The sequence below is a fragment of the Carettochelys insculpta genome, chromosome 9 (assembly GCF_033958435.1).
Source record: "Carettochelys insculpta isolate YL-2023 chromosome 9, ASM3395843v1, whole genome shotgun sequence".
NCBI classification, from domain to species: Eukaryota; Metazoa; Chordata; order Testudines; family Carettochelyidae; genus Carettochelys; species Carettochelys insculpta.
The window spans coordinates 62920534-62939283 of record NC_134145.1 but is presented as its reverse complement, the minus strand read 5'-3'; the positions used below and the strand labels follow the sequence as shown (position 1 = coordinate 62939283).

Sequence of the window (18750 nt, the reverse complement as noted above, 5' to 3'; positions counted from 1 at the left end):
ATAACCCTATCGGGGCAGGAGTTACAGTAATATGTCAAAGGGGCAATACTAAACTTGCCTGTAGTGGGGTACAAAGATGGATCTCAAAGGGAGTGTATTTCCTCTCCTCCCTAGGCTAAACAAAGTCCTTCAGTCTCTAAGATAGTCCTTTGTTATAGCAATACATGTATTAATGGTCAGGTAGAGCCTGCGTGATACTAGAATCATTCTTTGTCGACAATAAACTTGGCTGGGCGCCTCGGTTCCTTAACAGATCTTGCGGTAGTTGGGCAACTGGCTCAAGGTCCGCCGCGCCAGCTGTCTGTGTTGGGCTGGGGCAGCACACAAAGGAAACACACACATGCAGCCAAACCTCTATCAACATCTAACCACAATGTATATTAAACACCAAAGGCTGTAACCGAAAGTCAACTAGCCAGATAGAAGATGCATTCATTTATTTTTAGAATAAAAATTGAGAAGTGTCATGTTTTCAATGAATAGATAATTGGTCCCTCACCATCATGTTTGGAAGGATCACTCCAGAGACAAACAGTGATACACAAACATTCAGGATTAGAGAAACAGTTCATTTCCATAGTTAAAGAAAGCAGCAGACTGTGTAGCAGAGAATATATGAAAATTGATCTGGTTCATGGTTGCACCAGAGGCCCTCTACAAAACGCCTCAGTCAAGAGGTCATCACAAAACCAGCATTGTACTCCCTTGTCTTTCCCCATCTGGAATGATTTTCTAAAATCCCTATGAAACCAATAATTGGACATATTAACAGGTTCTAGTGCGGTTATACATACCCACTCTTAGGAAGTACATTAACCTTAATTTCTTGAACATTACATAATGTACAGAAGGGCTTAGTTCCCATTTACTTTTGGGGTTATTCATTGTATTATCAACACTAGTTTGATTTCCAGGATTTAAGGCAGATAGGATATTACTTAAAATGAGACAGATATTTGTGACAGCATTTCCTCAATACTAGCCCATCTCTAGTGTAGGGTTTCTTTCCACAATCACCTCCTTCCTACAGTACATTAAGTTGATACTTTTGTAAGACATTTCAGGCTGTAGCTGTACAAAACAGAGGTAAGAGACCAGATAGAGACTTACAGTAATTTATAAAAAAAATTAGCTATAAATAGGAAGTATTACAGCCAAACCTGACCCTTACAGCAGCATGCACATTTACATTACTGCATCCCAGGGCGTCTGAAACCTAGCCAGGTTTTATGGGATTAAAAGAAATTTGTGGAAAGCCCGGAAATGTCCGATCACTGTGCACGAGAAAAAGAATATTACATATCAGTAATAAAGTCTATCTTTATGACACCTGCTCAAGAAAAACAAAGTGTCTCCCTTTCTTGGTTTGATATTTGCAATTGTTAGCCTGGAATCTTCACTCACACACAAGCCCAGTCTTTGGACAAACACTGCTGCCCTCTTCTTAGCACTCTCTCCCAGCGAGCCCCTGTCGCACAATGCGCCATAAATAGTGAGCAAGTACTGGGATGAATGGAGCTAAAAACACAAAACAGGACAGATAGGTGACCCAGAGTGAAAGACTTTGACAGGCCATCAAAATGATGATTTTAAATTTAATTTAAAATAGAGGTAACAGATGAGGAAGGTATTACTGACACTGCAGAAGTTTCAGGATATCTTACAGTATGCAGTAAATCAAGCACATCAGTCATCAGAGGATACTTTATCTGCATACAAGAGTTGTGTATCAGAGTGAGCTGGGACTTCCCCCCAAGCAGTGTTTACTGATTGATGTGGGCTACTTATATTTGAAAGTGATTCGCTACAGGAATTTCCAAGATGCTCCACTAACTGTTCAGAAGCAGCACCAGGTTCCTCTTTTGCTGTAGCACATGGAGCAGAGTTTTCCCCAGCATTTGGGGACAGATTCGGAGACTGAGCAGCCTGTCTCCCTGCTTCTGCCTCCTGCTGCTGCAGCATCTTTTCCACCTCAATTTCCAGTTCCAGATTTTCTTCATCTGCCTCCACTTCCAGCTGTTTCATCAACTCTTCCAACTTCTTGGCTTTACGGAGTTCATTCTGTTGTATGATAGTACACAGATGCTCTGTGAGACGTTCCTTAATCTCAGTCTTCTGCTGCAGATCTAACTTTGCTGCGACATATTCTGACTCAGCCTTATCATATCGCTTTCTGCGAGAACAAAATTTTTTAGTGTTATTCATCCTGAAGAATCCCAAAGTGCCTCACCAATTACACACCTGGCTGAATACTTTATCAGTCATTGAAAGGCATTCTCCTCTGGACTAGACCATGCCAGGTATTCAATAGCACACAGCCATATTACTTAATAATTATAAAGAAAGGGATGCAAAGAAGAATGTGCCACCAGAGGAAAGGCTACTCCATTAGCTTCCACTGCTGCTGCACTCTAGAACTAAATTCTCTCATCTGAAATGCACAGGTGGCAAACAAGTTTGACATTTCTATAAGATATCTCTCCAGTATGCTAAAAGAAGCCATCACTAGGACCTGCTCTATGTCTTTCAGGAGAAAATTACAATTATTTAGGAGATACCAAAAGTGATCTATGTTCATTTTATGGTTAGCTGAAGAGATCAACAATCCAAAGAGACAGAAATTCTAAGTAGTTAATGAAGCAATTACATTGCCACTTCAATCTTTTCTAAAAATGTACTTTTCCTGTCACTCAAAAAATCATACACTTCTGTCACTAGCAGCACAGACAGGAACAGAAGTGGCGCCATATAATGATTATAGCTTTTGAATAGCCTCTGCTATAGAAATAATCAGCAGCAGCATGGACACTTACCAGTTCCTATATTCTGACATGACAAACTCTAATGAAAAGCAGCAATTACAGATATTTCATGAAGCAACATAACAGTGGAAGGACTTAACTAGTAGTAGCATACCACAGACCAACTGACAGGGGAAGGAGCCTGTGTATGAGAGGCACAGTGACCCTGTACTGTACCTTGTCACAGACAGCATCCACCAACAATGTTACCAAGGTGCCTGTAAAACCAGAGAGGTGCTATGTAAAGCCAGATTCAGGTGTCTCATTACCAAGCAACAGAAGGACACAGTGGTTCTTTTGTTTGAGGAACCAAAACAAAATAAAATGGGAATTCTTTCAGAGTATATTCCAGTAAAAAATAACTGCAGGACTCACGGGAGTCACAGAGATGATATCATGAGGCATAGAGAAAAGGTAATGAAGGATTCAGACATGAAGCATACATGCAAGGAACATAATTATGTTACTCTGGAAACATTTGTCCAATTAAAACCCCAACCTGCATTTAGATTTTTTTTGCACTGTAATATTCACAAATATTCCATTTTATAACAGTCACATGTCTGAACTATGCAGTAAGAACCACACATATTGCACTTCTTGGCAGGTTAAACTAATTTGGCACTTAGCCCTAAAACATATGGCAAAGCATCAATAATTGCTCAGAAAGCCATTGCTTGTTAGGTAAATGAAAGCTTTTAATGGTGGGTGGCACATTCTACAACACTGGAAATCCATGGCAGCTTTACTTTTCAAACCATAAAAAAATTGACTATATAAAACACAGCAAACATTAGACATATTTTAAAGCTTTGCCTTCTCTCCCTACTCACCTTCCTTTTTCCATCTTTGTTACCTAAGTTTCCTGTAAACATTTTGTATGTCTTTTTTCTGACTCCTGAGAATTTAAGATGCAGCACTCGAATCAGTGTAATATAATCATAAAATGTCTAAAAGCATTCAGAAACTATGAAACCATTTGAGTATATCCTGCAAACACAATGACACTAAAAAGTCTTCTCTGATGTCAGTCTGAAAAGGTTTAATTTTTTCCAAAATATCCTAAAACAGTGGAACTACATAACATCAGCTAGTCGCTGCTATTTTAAATTATGGTTAGTTGACAGCCATCCTCAGTTCTTAGCTACTACTCGTACTAATTTAAAAGCAAATTATCATGTTAGTTGGCCTGTGGTCAATGTATAGCAAAAGTCACAAGGAAAACTACAACTTCAACACACTAAATAGTGAAATAAAAACCACAACCAAACATTTCTATTTAATTAAATGGTTATGTAAACATGCTTATGTTTACATACTCATGCTGTGGTTTACCCTGTGCTAATGAGGCACTTCGATTAATTTTGCATGTTGAAGGACGCTGCAGAAGGGAATCGTCAGAGTTGTATTTCCTTTGTAAAAATAACAAAAAACCTCAAGTGATTAAAGGGACATTGAGAACTCTGAAAGACTGACTTTGACCTACATTTGGTCCAGATTCAAAAAAACATTGAAGTAAATACTTAGCTTTCGGCATATATGCAAGTCCCACAGATTTCAACAGAACTTAAGTGCTGTCCTGAATTAGGGCGCTCACGATGTTTGCTGGCAAAGTTGATTTAATATGTTACATGTGTCTGATTCTTTTTTAAAAATCACCCCCCTCCCTCACCCGCCCGGGGATAAAAGCCAACAACTAAATCCCCTGTAACACAGTAGTGCTCAGCATATATGTACAATGAAGGGCGGGGAAGAGGGGTGGTAAGAGAAAGTGGCGAATAAGCTTCCTAACTGGAAATTATTTCAGCTGCAAGCTTCTCTTTAAGCCATTGTGACCTAAAGACAAACCACTGGATATTGAAACCTACTGAATATAACCTTATGTCTTTTTATGCATTTGATTAAAATGACATGAGTCCCATCAGCTTTTCTTCAGTGAAAGGAAACTGTACTTTCTCCAGACATTTTCTTAAGAGAGTGTTCTGTCCATTAATTGCTTACCGAGCGTATGAATAGTCCACGCTGGCCTGATCAATTCGGTTCCTTAAGATCCCAATGTCAGCAGACACCATATCATCAAGAGCCTGTAGTTCTTTTTGGATTCGTTTTAGTTTCACTGTTTCAGCCTGAGTTCTTTTAGATCTGGGGAAAAAAAGAAAGATGCAAGTTCTCACTTTAGGCGCATCCTACACAAGAGATATGGTGGTTGCTCAAAAGTTTCTATTTAATAATTTATGACTTTTGGCCTTTCTTCCCATATCTACCGGGATCTAAAGTGCCTGCTATAAACAGTGAAACAAAATTATGCGATGGCTAAATTCCAACTCCCCGTCCCCTGCTCTAATCACCACACAGTATACCACCAAATGAAATGCTCAACCCCTGCTGTGTTCAAGAACAGATTCACTCTGTAAATTGTTGTAATAGGAATTATTAGTCTGCAGAAGAAGCTATATCTTCATAAAAGCAACCCATATAAAAAGAGCGCAATTTGGAATAAAATGTGCGTATCACTTAACATTATTCATTTGCGCTCATAAAATCCAAAACCTTTAGTGCAAAGCGAAAGAGGGACAAGTTGGATTTGCTAAAACTTAGTAACTGACTGCAGACAATGAGCATCCCTCTAACCTAAGCACGGCTACAGAATGACCTCATCACCTTTCAGCGATGGCTTTGGCCAGCAGTGCCTTCTTGCGTTTATTCTTCTCTTCCATCAGCCGCTGCTCCTGCTGGAGGACTTCCCAACGAGATTTCTCCTGCCTGGGCATTGACAAAGCAACAGGATGAAACAAGGATCCTGCTCCTCGCCACCCAAAACAGCACTCATGCTCCTTGCATTTATGTTCTTGGAGCACCAATTAAGGATTGCCAAGAACCCAAGGATAGAGCAGCACCTTGGTTCTATGGGAACTGGGAAAGAAGACTGACTAGAAAGAGAATTAGCGGTATCAAGAGATGCTCAACAAGTTTACTCTAAAGCCACAGTACTGAACATGTGACTATTTGCCTGGGTTGAGTGTGACTAGTTGGCTTGAACAATAAAAACCTCAAAAATCATTGCATTCACAAATTTTAATTAAAAACTTTTTCAGAGAATAAAAAAAGTTCAGAAGATCTCTCTCACAACATTATGTACATTTTCAGAATAATGTGGCTAGTTCACTACACCAAATATAGTGGCTACTGCTTCGGAACTGGCTGGATACCATGACTCTAAATTAAACCAAACAAAATAAGGTTTCTTATAAACAAAGAATGTGGGGTTAGCTCTCTCCCAAATAAGAACCCCATGGTTTTCATCTACAGTGACAGCATATATTGTTCACAAATAGGTGGTTTATCACTATAAATCATTCATATCCCATATCCCGTCTCTAAAATCTTGCGCAGGGAAATATTTTATGGTATTATATAAATTCAGCCTAATTGGATTAGATGGATGCAACAGTCTTTAGATGTGGCTGAATGTCATTTTTGCCTACTTAAGCTGCATGCATGTTAGTTGTTGCAGGGAAGTTTTATCCAGCACCTTTCAAGGGATTTCAGTAATAAGCCTCTCTCTGCACAATTTAGAGCATAAATACCTGTTCTTCCAAGGAAGAAAATGGAAATTAATTTTTTTTAAACTTAAAACTTTACTTACATTGGATGGTCTTATTTTATTTAAATTATAATAAGGTTTTTAAAACCACACCTGTTTAAATCTGAATTTAATACTTTACAGCTTGAACTTATTATAACTTAGTAAATGTGAAACATGTTTTGATCAGAGAAATTTATATATCCAAAACACTGACGGTTTTGTTTCATAAAAATAAAAATTTTATATGATGTTTTTTGTTTAAATCCCAGTTACCCGCCAAGGCAACTTGACATAAAACATGAACAAAGAACTATCTAACAAATAAACAACATATCACTCACCATTTTCAAACATACTAAAAATATGCAATTAATAAGAATGTGAAAATATCAAGCTATACAATTGTCTTAAATAAATGGGCACAGGTATAGTAAGCCCTCCTAGGCATGTACCCAAACGAGTGTGTAAAGATTCTATTCAGTTGTCAATCAGCATGTTTTAATGGTTATATATCAACCAGTAAGAATACACCTTTCTTGAGAAAATATAGGAAGTATACACAGAAATATTATTAAAATTGATTATTTAAATTGAGAATTTCCATTTGGTGATTTAAAGTGACCATTTAAATCAATCCGCCACAGAATAAAACAATACAAGTCACTTGATTACTAAAGAGAAAGAAGAATTTATTTCAAACCACTGAGACGTTAGAACACGGTGGTATTCTTTGAAGTGGGAATGTTTCAACAGAATATACATGGTGCTTAGGGCTGTCCTGGTCACTGCGGGACTGCAACCAAATGGGTTAGCGGCAGACTACGCGTCAGTCCATGGCTTTGCTGAAATACATACTTTTTAAAAATGAAGGCTTTTTTCAGAGAGGGAACAAATGAACAGTCCACTGGGTACTGGGACTTTGGTGGAAAACAAAACAGAACATATGGAGGCAAGTAGGAAAAAAAACCCTAAAAACGCAAACATTGAAGTCACCTTAATGCAGACTATGCCAGATATCCAGAAAAATAAAAATATGTAAGGCATCTAGCCATTTATGCAGTGCTGTACCAAGGTAGAAAGGAGACCTTCCTAACTGAAATTGCACACAGCTGCTTATAAGAACATGGGATAGAAAACTAAATGGGACAAGTGTTTGATCAAGTATGCCGAAACACCCCACTGCAGGCACCTATTGGTAATCTGATAGCTCAAAGCCTAAAAAGTGATACTTTATCTCTTTTCCACTACCTTTTTAGCATTAACTAGAATGACTTTGGAGCCCAAGATCATCTTATTCCAGGTATCCTAAAGTAACTACAGACAAACAAAGGCAAAATAGAGACAACCACCAAGACAAGTACAGAGTCTGACAGTCTAATGACTAGACTGAGCAAATCATGAAAGGTATTCTGATATCAGGAATTTATACACAGTTAAATATTTGTTATCCATCCAGTTCTATAAATTGGGCCAACAGAGAGAAATACTAGCCTAGTTCATTGAAAAAAATTGTAAAATTCATCAAGTAAAAATTATTTGATCAGCTGTATTAGTTACAGTGAGCAGACAGCAGAAGATTTGGGGCAATGAGGTAGGAAACAGACATTTGCAATGGATTTTGAGACAATGCTATAATGAAATGAACAGGAAAGGTGTAAGACCAACTTTTAGAAAAATAAGTAATTCAGCAGTTTGGAGAGAGAAAACAAGGGAAACATATTTCTCCCACTTCCAAGGTCCCCTAACACACACAATAAGGAGTAATTACAAAGGCAGAGACAGAGGCTGCTTTTACACATGCCACAGAGGTGGCAAGGTAATGAGGCAATTGGAAGCAGGCTAATGAGGCGCTAACATACATATTCAGTGCCTCATTAGCATAATCGCAGCTGCGTGAATTTCCAAGTTCAACCTGTGAATTCCATATTGACAGTATAGATGGGGGCAGCTGCAAAATAAGTACCCTGCTTTGACATTCCCTTACTCCCACAAAGCTAGACAAGAGCCAGGGAACGTCAAAGTGGAGCGCTTATTTTGAAGCTGCCCCCATCTACACTGTCAATCTGCAATTCAAAGTCTGCACTCAGACAGCCACCATTATGCTAATGAGGCACTGAATATACATGTTAGAGTCTCATTAGCCTGCTTCAAATTGCCTCATTACCATGCCACCTCCAATGGGAGGCAGTATGTGTAGAAGCAGCCTAATTCAGCAGGCAGAGAGACACCAATGTCTAACTAGTCAACTTCACAGCCTTTTCTTGATGTAAAAAGTGGTGGGTTTTGTTCCAAACGTGTTAACTCAAAATGACTGAAAACCCCCAACAAGAGGCAATCTAGCAAATCTGAAACCGTGTTCGCTGGCCGTGAATTAACCAATGGGGGAGACTAAACAACTGAAAAGCTCTTCCACGCCAAATCAAAAGAGGACCCACAGAAAGCTGAGAACCAGAACATTTTTGAAAGGGGCAAAAATTACACAGATCCATAAAGATGCATTTCCAAGGGAGCATCACTGAGTTTGGTTTATTTTTGCAGTGTAGAGAGATGCACTAGACCCTTCAAAAATAATTAGGAAAAAAACTGAAAAAACAGTTCCATAACCTGGACACTTTACATTATAGGCCCCCAGTCCTGCAATCTTGCCTGCATGGAGTCTGTTGAAGACAGTGGGACTCATCTGCACAAATTAGGTTGCAGGCTTCACGTCTACATGAGAAATAACCAAAGGGTGACAAATAAAGGATCAGCAGGAAAGAAGCAAAGATGACGACTTCTCATTCTAAAATACAGTACAGTTTTAATATTAAACTTCAGTCTATTATACAGTAAAATGATGAACTGGTAAGCAATAAAACCAATCCCCTGATTGTACAGACTTACTAACAATTCCACTCTCTTGTTCTCCATTGTGAAATCCATCTTTACAGAGAGGTTCTGGGCTTTTTCATTGTCATTACAAGGATTTTCAAGTCTCTGTACATTCTCTTGACCTCTGGTGTCATGTTGCCTTTGATCCTTGATTGAGGATGGAGGAGGTTGTGGCAGAGACTGCCGTGAAAGACAGGGCTTGTGTTCTGGCACAGAAAACAGCTGTTTTGAAGTTACAGCGGCAGCTCCATCCTGCAGTACCAGTTTCTGACATTGTTGCTGAAGAGCTTTTTCTCGCTGCGACTGCTGCCGGCTCTTATTTGCAGAGAATGATTTGCGCTGCTGATCAGAAGATGCAGATAGATCTATTTATAGCAAAAATAAAAACAGAAGCCTTCTAGCAGAGATAGAATCTTGACCATTTATTTCTTATACACTCAAAATTTGACCATATTACCAGCATGAGTCAGAAAGTCATGTGAGTGGGGATAAGTCTGCTACGAAAAATGCTATCGACCAAGCTGCTTTGTGTCCTTCCTCCCCAGTATTAAACAGTACCTATTCCAAACGGTAACTTTTCTGCTTATAATACTAATTTGGTGAATATGGGTTTTAGTCTTAATTTAAAAGCACTGAGGAAGAGTTAAAATAATTTTAAACAACATGGTTAACATTTAGCTTTCAAAATAATTTCAAATATAAAAAATGCTTTTCCATTTTTTGGGGTGGAGAGGCTATACTCAAGAGGCTAAGGACTCAGCAATACCAGAAGTTCAAGAACCACTGATCTAGCCTCAGAGAGGTAGCTGAGTTCACCTATATCTTCAAAAACAAGAAGTCCTGTGGCACTTTATCGACTTAGGGATATTTTGGAGTATAAGCTTTCAGGGGAAAAGAGCTGCTTCAATCAGATGCACGAGTGGGGGGTTCCAGAGGAGGGTCTAAATACAGAGGCTCATGAAAAGGAGGGAGTCTCACTAGACCCTCCTCTGGAACCCCCACTCACGCATCTAATGAAACAGGTCTTTGCCCACAAAAGCTTATGCTTCAAAATATCCCTTGGTCTATAAAGTGCCACAGAACTTCTTGTTGTTTTTGACTGATCTAGTCTGACCACCTGCTCCAAGCCCAACAGCTTTGGTCGATCCAATGCACGCCTTCTGAAAAGCTTGACTGAAAGATTTCAAGTGATGGAGAATTTACGACAGTTTTGAGTTGTCCAGGTGTTCTACCTGGATGCTGATCCAGGCTCCCAAAAGCTTATGCTCCAAATTAACTGTTAGTCTATAAAGGTGCCAAAAGACTTCTCTTTGTTTTTGCAGATACAGGCTACCCCTTTGATACTTGTTCCTATTACAGCAGCAAAACATTTTAACACTGCTTGTTTGCTTAAGTCCCCCTTAAGTGCGTGCTGCTGCGGGTGATGGTTATGCCTTCAGAGCTAGACAACTCTGAAAGCAGCACTACCACCAGCAACAGTGTCAGAAGGGTGACAAGTCTACTGTAAAGAAGAGATAGCTGTATGTTTGTTAACATCAACTTTCACAGCAAATTTAGCTGGCAAGTCTGCACTAGCAGCTGGAAGGTGGAGAACGGTGATATTAACAAACATGTAGGTATCACCAACACCTTTATTTCTGTGGCACTGCTGCAGACAGGTGCCGCCTTCAGCAATGGGTGGATACAGAACACCAGCTGCTGGTTAGGCACCCAGCACTGCTGCCAACAGCCATGCAGAACTGAAAAAGGTAGCAATGCCAGATCATGCCAGCTTTCTCTCTCTATAACCTTTAGCCATTGCACTAGAAGGGGTAACTTGAGGGAGGATGCTAAGGTAAATTTTGGGGTGGACAGCAGCCCTCAAGGGCCCCCCTCCCCACCCAGCCTGTTAAAATAACTCTTCCCGCAACTCCACATTCAATGCTCCAAGAAGGTCTGAGGTTTAAGGCAGATGCTGCAAAGCGAACGACGCCCTCTAAGGTTGTCTCCGTCCCAAGCTAGTCACAACCCACGGGACAAGCACGCAGTCTGGCAGCCTCATTACTAGACCGAGCAGGTCACGAAAGCGACTCTGCCCCCCGGACTTTCTACGCAGCCCCCTATTTGCGATCCACCCCGCCCCACCAGCTGGGCGGGCGCACAGAAGCGCTCGCCTAGCTCCCTGGAAGGACACCGAGAAGCCCGTCAGACCGAGGAGCTGATCAGCAGGTCGGAGGAGCGGAGGCAGGAAAGGCCTGAAGCCAGGTGCCCTGGGCTGAGCTCTGCCTCGGTGCCCTTTCGCTGGCAGGGCTGGGGGCAGCGCAGGGCGAGCGAGGCTGGGGCGGCTCAGCCCGTCAGCCGCCCCGAGCCCCCGCGCCGGCCGAGAGACTCACACTGCGCCCGACCCGCCGGGCGGCCGAGGAGCGGGGAGGCGCCGCGGGGGAGGGGGACGGGGACGGGGACTCTGCCCAGGGCGCCCCCCTACTCCGGGCCCGGCGGAACCCAGGCCGGACGCCGCCAAGCCCTGCTCGGGGCGCTCCCCTACCCCGAGGCCGGGCTGGCGGGCGGCCCCCGCGGTCCCCGCCCGGTCCCTACCTGCGCGCGGGCCCCGCAGCCTCCGCAGCTCCTGCTCGGAGAAGCCGGCCCAGCCCCCCGCCATGGCGCCACATCTCGCCGCCGCCACGTCCAGGCCTCGGCAGGACCCCGCGTCCGGGGCTGCCCCGGGCTCCGCCGGCCGCTTCCCCGCAGCCTATCACTCACCGAGAGCAGGCAGCGCTGCGGGCAGCCTAATAGCGAGGGGAGGGGTGGGGTCCTTTAGTTCGTTACCATGGAGACGGGGGCGGAGCCGCCAGGGCCCAGAGAACGAGCTCTGAGGGGGCGGGACCTCAAGCGGGGCGGGGCCTCTGATTCGCCCACGCTGCTGCCGCTCGTCCTCCTTCGCTCTCAGGGCTAAGCCTCAGGCCACACGTGCTGGGCCGGCGCCCGCCTGGCATCTCCCGCCTTTGGGCTCTGCCCCTCTCAGGCAGCAGCCAATGAGAGCAGCGCAGAGCACTGCCCCACTGGAGCCCTCTCACCCCCCAAGCGCTCACCCCAGTGGGGCAGTGACTCAGCCCCCTTCTGCCTTGCGGGCGGATCGTTTCCACCTGCCCAGTTTCTTGTGGCTGTCGAAGGTGCAGACGAAGAGGGCTGCCCCTCTGAGTCAAGTGTGGACAAGCTCTTACAACAGCCACACACTTGTCTCCGGCTGTGGCCTTCCCGGCCACAGCCCGAGACAAGTGTGTGGCTTTTGTAAGAGCTTGTCGACGCTGGACTCGGAGGGGCAGCCCTGTTAGTCCGTATCTTCGAGAGCGACAAGAAGTCCTGTGGCACCTTGTAGGCTAACAGAGATTTGGAGCATAAGCAGATGCATTTGATGAATCGTAACAGGGAGGGAGCCGTGCTAGTCTAGGTACTATCAAAACAAAACAAAAAAAAGCCGTCCTGTAGCGCTTTAAAGACTCACAAAGTAATTTATGAGGCGAGCTTTCGTGGGACAGACCCACTTCTTCAGACCAAGTGGTCTGTCCCGTGAAAGCGCACCTAATAAATTATTTGGCTAGTCTTTAAAGTGCTACTGGACTGCTTTTGTGCATTTGATGAAACGGGTCTTTGCCCACGAAAGCTGATGCTCCAAAGTATCTGTTAGTCTATAAGGTGCCACAGGACTTCTTGTTGTCTACACTTGAAATGCTCAAGTGGCACAGCTGTAACGTATTTCACCCTACGTTACTGAGGCGCACTCCTTGCCTGAGTTCTATTCCAAAATTTTGACCGGGAATAAATCTTTTGTATATCTTTTACAACTAAATCCAAAAGGACAATAATATAGCTCAGCAGAGACAGCCCTGAGGTGTGCTGATCTTTTGTCCACCCAGCCAAACTTCATGTAGCTGATTTACACATACTGGACCAAACAGTCCAGTTTACCTCCAGCCATGGAAAAGGCAGAAGGGAACAGGCTAGAAGCTTAAGTAATACATCATCTTCAATAACCACATCCCTCCCGCTTCCATGGTTTTCCAATCTGTAAAGGATTAACTAGGCTCTGAAGTTATGCCATGTTCAAGGCCTCGACCTCTTAACTAGATGACCGTGTATAATCCTAAGATTTATCTTGGAAACACTTTAACAGCTTCTGCATGACTAACTCATCCCATACAGACTAGTCACCCTCAATGAGCGAAGGAAAGGCCTACATTTCCACTCTCTGGCAGTAATTAAATGAGTTGGCCATACAGTCTCAAAAGGGTAGAGCCATCCCTAAACCATCCCTAAACAGTTCTGGTTTCAGGCTTTGGCATGGAATGGCAACTGTATTGAATCCAAATTTTGGGCAGAGTCAAAACTCAAAATGTGAATGCTCTCCAACTGAGGTGGGTCCAGAACACAGCCCTGTTTATGAATATGAATTTCATAATCCCTTTAGGTATCTCCATAATCGACTAAACCCAATTCCCAGACATTTACAAGTCCTGAACTGTTGGAGGTACAAAATCCAGATCCGAAGTTTGAATCTCCAAATTGCTTCTAAGTTTTAATATTGCAAACAAAAATGAAGCATCGTATTCTCTTTATTGCAGCAGAGATGCCAGTCATACAGCTCCCATGTGTTTTATAAAAAAGTGTAAGGACCTTTAAATTGTTCACTGGAAGATTGCTAGGCAAAACAGCTCTCCAACTTAACAGTTTACATCAGTCCATGGTTTAACTACCACTCTCTTTTGGCCAGCTCTCTCCAGCAATAATTATGATCTTGTGAAGTCATTTAATGGGACAATTACAAACACCAGACTTATAAAACTGGAGGCCATTAGTCCTTTCCAGCTTGCAAATGAACCAACACTGTAGATTTGCTGTTTCTGTCTTATAGTGCTTTCACAATTACCATCACTGGAACGTGTCGTTTGTACTGGGACAAAACAATAAGAGAAAAGGACTCACTGCCTACAACCTTTATAGGCAAAAGAGATCAACCAGCAGCTCCGATAAAGGAAAGAATAACCCAACCTTTTGCTCAACTCTAGAGATAAACTTAAGAGTTAAACAAGATCTGCTATAACTTCCTACCCACGTAAGATGCATTATTTCAATATCCACTGTATATAATTTTTGCATGATTTTGTGTTCCCCAATTCTGTCCAGGACTAGCAGCAGCAGATTACTATAATGCCATTAGAACAGCTCTTCTCATGAGTTTTTCAGGCTAGTTGTGAAATGCTGATTTAAAATGATAAGTTTGGACTCCAATGCAGCAATAATTTTGCTAGTACAATACAATTTGCACAAGTTAGTTTATACCTATCTCCCCTTTTAAGGAGCCAAATTAACTTTTCTGCAGGAGATTCATCCTTCCACGTAAGAGCATGCTACGTCTGGGTTGGTGATATGTTTGCCTCCTTTTCTTTTAATAGTAAATTGGAGGAATTCCATTTTGTGATCCCAGCACTGGAAACATTAAAAAAATACCCACCATTTCAGAAATTCTGCACACTCAGCGGATGCAATAAACATAAGCTTTTTTAATATTGATGTGATCCAGGCAGGAGGTTTTGGTTACTTAAGTGGGAAAAAATATTGTTTCTTTTTGTTGTTATAATTGTTTAAACCCCATATTGACAAGTCCAGAGGATTGTCAGGCACAGTTCATAACCTCAAATGGCATGTTGTATGGAGAAGTAATCATCTGACTACAAACTAATCCCATTTAATTGAAACTCTCATAACAGAGAATCATGGATTTTTTCTTGATACTTCCAGAGTATCTACAATTTGGTGGTGTGTTATGGTGGTCTGAGAAGAATTATTATGGCTGAGTGTACCCTGTTGTCTGGGGGAATAAATGTATGTGCTCCAGCTAAAAATGAATTGAGTTGTAATATAACATATTCACAAAAAGGTGCTTATTGCATGCACGGAATACATCCAGGTAATGAAACTTTCTCCTGATAACTTTATGCTCAGTAATACAAAGATTCACACTCTCACAACAAGGAAGAAAATTCTAAAAACTGGGATGGGGATAAATTGCTTCTTACACAGCACTGGCAAGAATTGAAGGTTTTAAAAAAGACAACAGGGAATTTTGGGCCCCAAGTCTCCAAAAAATGTATGTGCCCACTTAACTTCAAACACATTGTCTCATACATTTCAATGTGACTACTCGCAGGCGCAAAGTAAGACGCATGCAACAGAATCCGTAGGGACTCAAGAATCTGTCAGGAATCTGTGCCTACAGAGTCCTTACAAGTTCTTGAGTCCTTAGGCATAGTCTGCTCAGTGCTGTGGATGCATTCAGAATAATTGCTCAGCACTTTACAGTGACTCTGTAGGGTTTATATCATTCTGCCAGAAGTGCCCAAGCAAAACCTCAAGGAAGCCACTTGCTGCCTTTCCAATGTCTGCAACAGGCACTGGATGAGACCCTACAGACCTGATTCAAGAAGGGTCTTAAGTGTGTACTTACTTCTGCTACATGCTTAAAGTTAAGCAAGTGCTTTCTTTAACTAGGGCCCATAACCTTGACTTTGGGCAGCACTGAGAATTCTGTCTGTGATCCGGCATGAGTTTACTGGAAAGCACCTAGCAGGACGAAGCCCTGAGTTTAGTAAACCAGTGAAAATTTACAACATCTATTAGGATCAGAAATAGCTTAGCAGCGAGTATAAATACGCTGGGTACAGCTTACCTTGCTCCATTGTATGGTTTCTTTATTCTGGAAAAAAATGAATTAAATAAGTAAAAAACCCTAAGATAGTATGTATGGAAGGGAGGGGAACTGATTCCCATATGAGCTTGCAATTACTCTTCCAAATTGCAAGTATACCGTGGTCCCATTAAGTTTGTTCACAGCCACCGGTCCTGGCTGGCAGTGGTCTGTGCTGTTATTTAGCTGTAATTTACCCCAAATGTTTTCTAAGAACCGAGTAAGCAGTGGAAGTGTTGGTCATGTGCTAGACAATATTGACCTCCCAAGGTCCAGCAAATTCTCTTGTTTGGCAGTGGTCAGGTTCCCAGGGCACCAGATTAAAGAGATTCAACCTGTACCCCAAAACAGATCACTCCACTCACCAACCAAATAAAGACGAAATCAGTGCATGGCTAATTCTCCCATTGTGCTTGATGGTAGACTAGCTGAGTTCACAATTAATACCCTTCTTCAACTACTGTATCAAATGCAGGTGTTTTCTTACAGTTTTAAATCAATTTTCTTTGTGAAATTAAACAGCACATTTTCATGACAGGCATGGCTAAGAAAGAGCCATGTCTCTCTCGATCTAAACCTCACTGTATTTAGGTAAATCAGAATAATGTAACTTTTCTAATCTAAATCTAAATCTTGTTCTTAATGCAGAGTAGCCTACACTTCTGGGGGCAAGAAGAATGAAAAGATATAAAGCACATTATTCTGTGGCCTGGCTTTCAATGCTGGAGACTCAGAACTTGCTAGTGGAGATCAACAACCAAATAAAAAAGAGCTCATTCTGTATGGTGTTGTCTGCTTTAAGAACTTCTTGGTGCAATCAAAAATCAGTTTGTCTGAAGTACTAGCATCTAAAAATTATCTTGGAAACACCCTATTTTGTAATCACACAGAAGCTAGGTATTTTATCTTAAGGCTTATTGGGTCCCCTTCTGGAGTGCCCCCCCCATGCTTGCACCCTTCCCGCACAGAAGGGGGTCCACTGTTTCTATGTCTCTACCACACACGTTCCAGAACTCCATGAGTGGTGCTCTGGGGAGTTGAGATGCACTTAGCAGGAGTTGGGTGGCGGAGAGGCAGAAAGAGAATGGCCCCATACTGTGAGGGTGTGGGGGGAGGGGAGTGCGGAGCTAGAAATACCGCACCCCTTGAAGTCAGTGGGCCATAATCTCACCCATAGAACCCCACCCTGAGAAGAAGACCTGTAGCTATGAGGCCTAAGTCTGTATTATCTTTCTCAGGATCCCCATAAGTGAGGTGAGCCCTTCATATGAGCTCTCAGAGCGGCTGTAATCTGGAGAAGTCTCTCGTAATATAGGTCCAGGGGAAGAGAAGAGAGGCACTCTGGGCGTATGGTGCAACCTGCAGTTCGTACTCCCACTCCTCCTCCAATGGAACAGGGGGGGAAGAAACTGGGTACAGAGGCTGTCATTCACCCACCCTGCGGGTTTACCATGGGAGCTGGCAATCGGGACCAAGATTCGTAGGCCAACAGCACAGAACAGTACTATTCAACCTTCAAGGCATAATGCTCCAGGAAGCTGGAACCATATCCTATCCGGTCAGGTCCACACGGCAGCTGGAAGTGAGCTTCCTACCCTGGGTAGACAGACTCACTCCAGTGGTAAAGTAAAGCTGTAAAGTTTCATGAAACGTCTGTTACCCTACAAACCTCTAAAGGTTCAGATTCCATCTGAAATCCTGCAAGACATTAAGTGAGGCATTTCAGATTTGCTCAAACGATTCAGACTGTTAATAGTTTCCAGATTCATAGTCTGGCAGGGGGAACAGCTCCAGAAGAACAGCAATAATTTGGGAAATGGGCTTAAGGCAGTGATGCAACTGCACACAGTAAATGGAGGGCTTTGGTAGAGTGGACTAGGAGTAGGTGTATAGGATGTTGCAGCTGCATTGAGTGGGACAAACCCAGCATTACTGTGGCTCCAACAGTCGTTCGTCTGGTATGGGACAGGAGTAATAGCGCCCCACAATACAGTGGCAGGAAAACTGGGACATGTCCCCCTCAGTCCCTACTCTACCTCTGCATCAGGAACCGCATAATGACTTTGCCAACCTTCATGGACCGTGCTACAGGGCCTGGTGAGCTGCACTTCTGATCTCTCCAGTGGGAACTTTTTCCAGGCCACATGCCGGTGCTTCTCTCAGGATGAAACCCCACAGTTCATCCCACTTTAGTCTAAACATTGTAAAGTACCTCTTTTATTTCTTCTAGTGAGCCCAGCTGGGGTCAAGACCCGCTGTATACTTCCCTTGGGAAGCTGTGACCAACTGGTAAATACAGAGACTGAAGGCAGCTTATTCGAACGAGAGTATGATTTACCTGATCTAAACCTTGGCCTTCTCTGACAGTTCTTAGTTCTACCAGTACAGCTTCTCTCCTCCAAGTTTGCCTCAGACACTCAGCATGTATGGCTCCCTCAGTTCCCAGATAAATTTTTGTCCCATTCAATGTGACTTTGTTTAAGAGGGCCTGAGGGCCCTGCAAAATGCAGAGCAGGACCTGTAGACCTGGCCAAATAAGTTTATACATTTTTCCAGTGGTCTTCCACCAGCAGGTTGAGATATTGTTCATTAAACATCCACAACTGAGTTTGTCAGTATCTGGTTCTTGTTCGCGCGCCAGACTTCAGCAGGAGTTAATTTGGTGTTCCATATAGTAAGACAACAACCACCATATACAGAGATGCACACAATATTCATAAGAATACCAAAGATAGCACCCATGTTCTCTACAGAGATTGACACTGGGATTT

At 42.7% G+C, this 18750-nt stretch overlaps 1 protein-coding gene and 1 long non-coding RNA gene across 10 annotated transcripts; one reads left to right on the top strand and one right to left on the bottom strand.

Moving 5' to 3' along the window:
• Window positions 1-422: 422 nt before the first annotated feature.
• GORAB (golgin, RAB6 interacting) lies at window positions 423-11961 on the bottom strand. Of its 7 annotated transcripts, none has more exons than XM_075002908.1 (7): window positions 11833-11961; window positions 9275-9623; window positions 5463-5564; window positions 4803-4943; window positions 4137-4213; window positions 2979-3019; window positions 2030-2173 (listed from the first exon to the last, which is right to left on the bottom strand). In XM_075002908.1, exons 1-7 carry the CDS (start codon window positions 11894-11896, stop codon window positions 2162-2164), a joined length of 786 nt encoding a protein of 261 aa, XP_074859009.1. In that variant the 5' UTR covers window positions 11897-11961; the 3' UTR covers window positions 2030-2161. The 7 variants fall into 7 exon arrangements, with proteins under 7 accessions (XP_074859006.1, XP_074859008.1, XP_074859011.1 ...); XM_075002909.1 differs by having other exon boundaries at window positions 2039-2173; window positions 4121-4213; XM_075002905.1 differs by lacking the exon at window positions 2979-3019 and having other exon boundaries at window positions 423-2173; window positions 4121-4213.
• Window positions 11283-16742, top strand: LOC142017732 (uncharacterized). Of its 3 annotated transcripts, XR_012646578.1 has the most exons (4): window positions 11283-11466; window positions 14147-14347; window positions 15034-15202; window positions 16628-16742. It is a non-coding gene; the product is annotated as an uncharacterized LOC142017732 (long non-coding RNA). The 3 variants fall into 3 exon arrangements; XR_012646577.1 differs by lacking the exon at window positions 15034-15202 and having other exon boundaries at window positions 16628-16728; XR_012646579.1 differs by lacking the exon at window positions 15034-15202 and having other exon boundaries at window positions 11283-11502; window positions 16628-16728.
• The last annotated feature ends 2008 nt before the right edge of the window (window positions 16743-18750 follow it).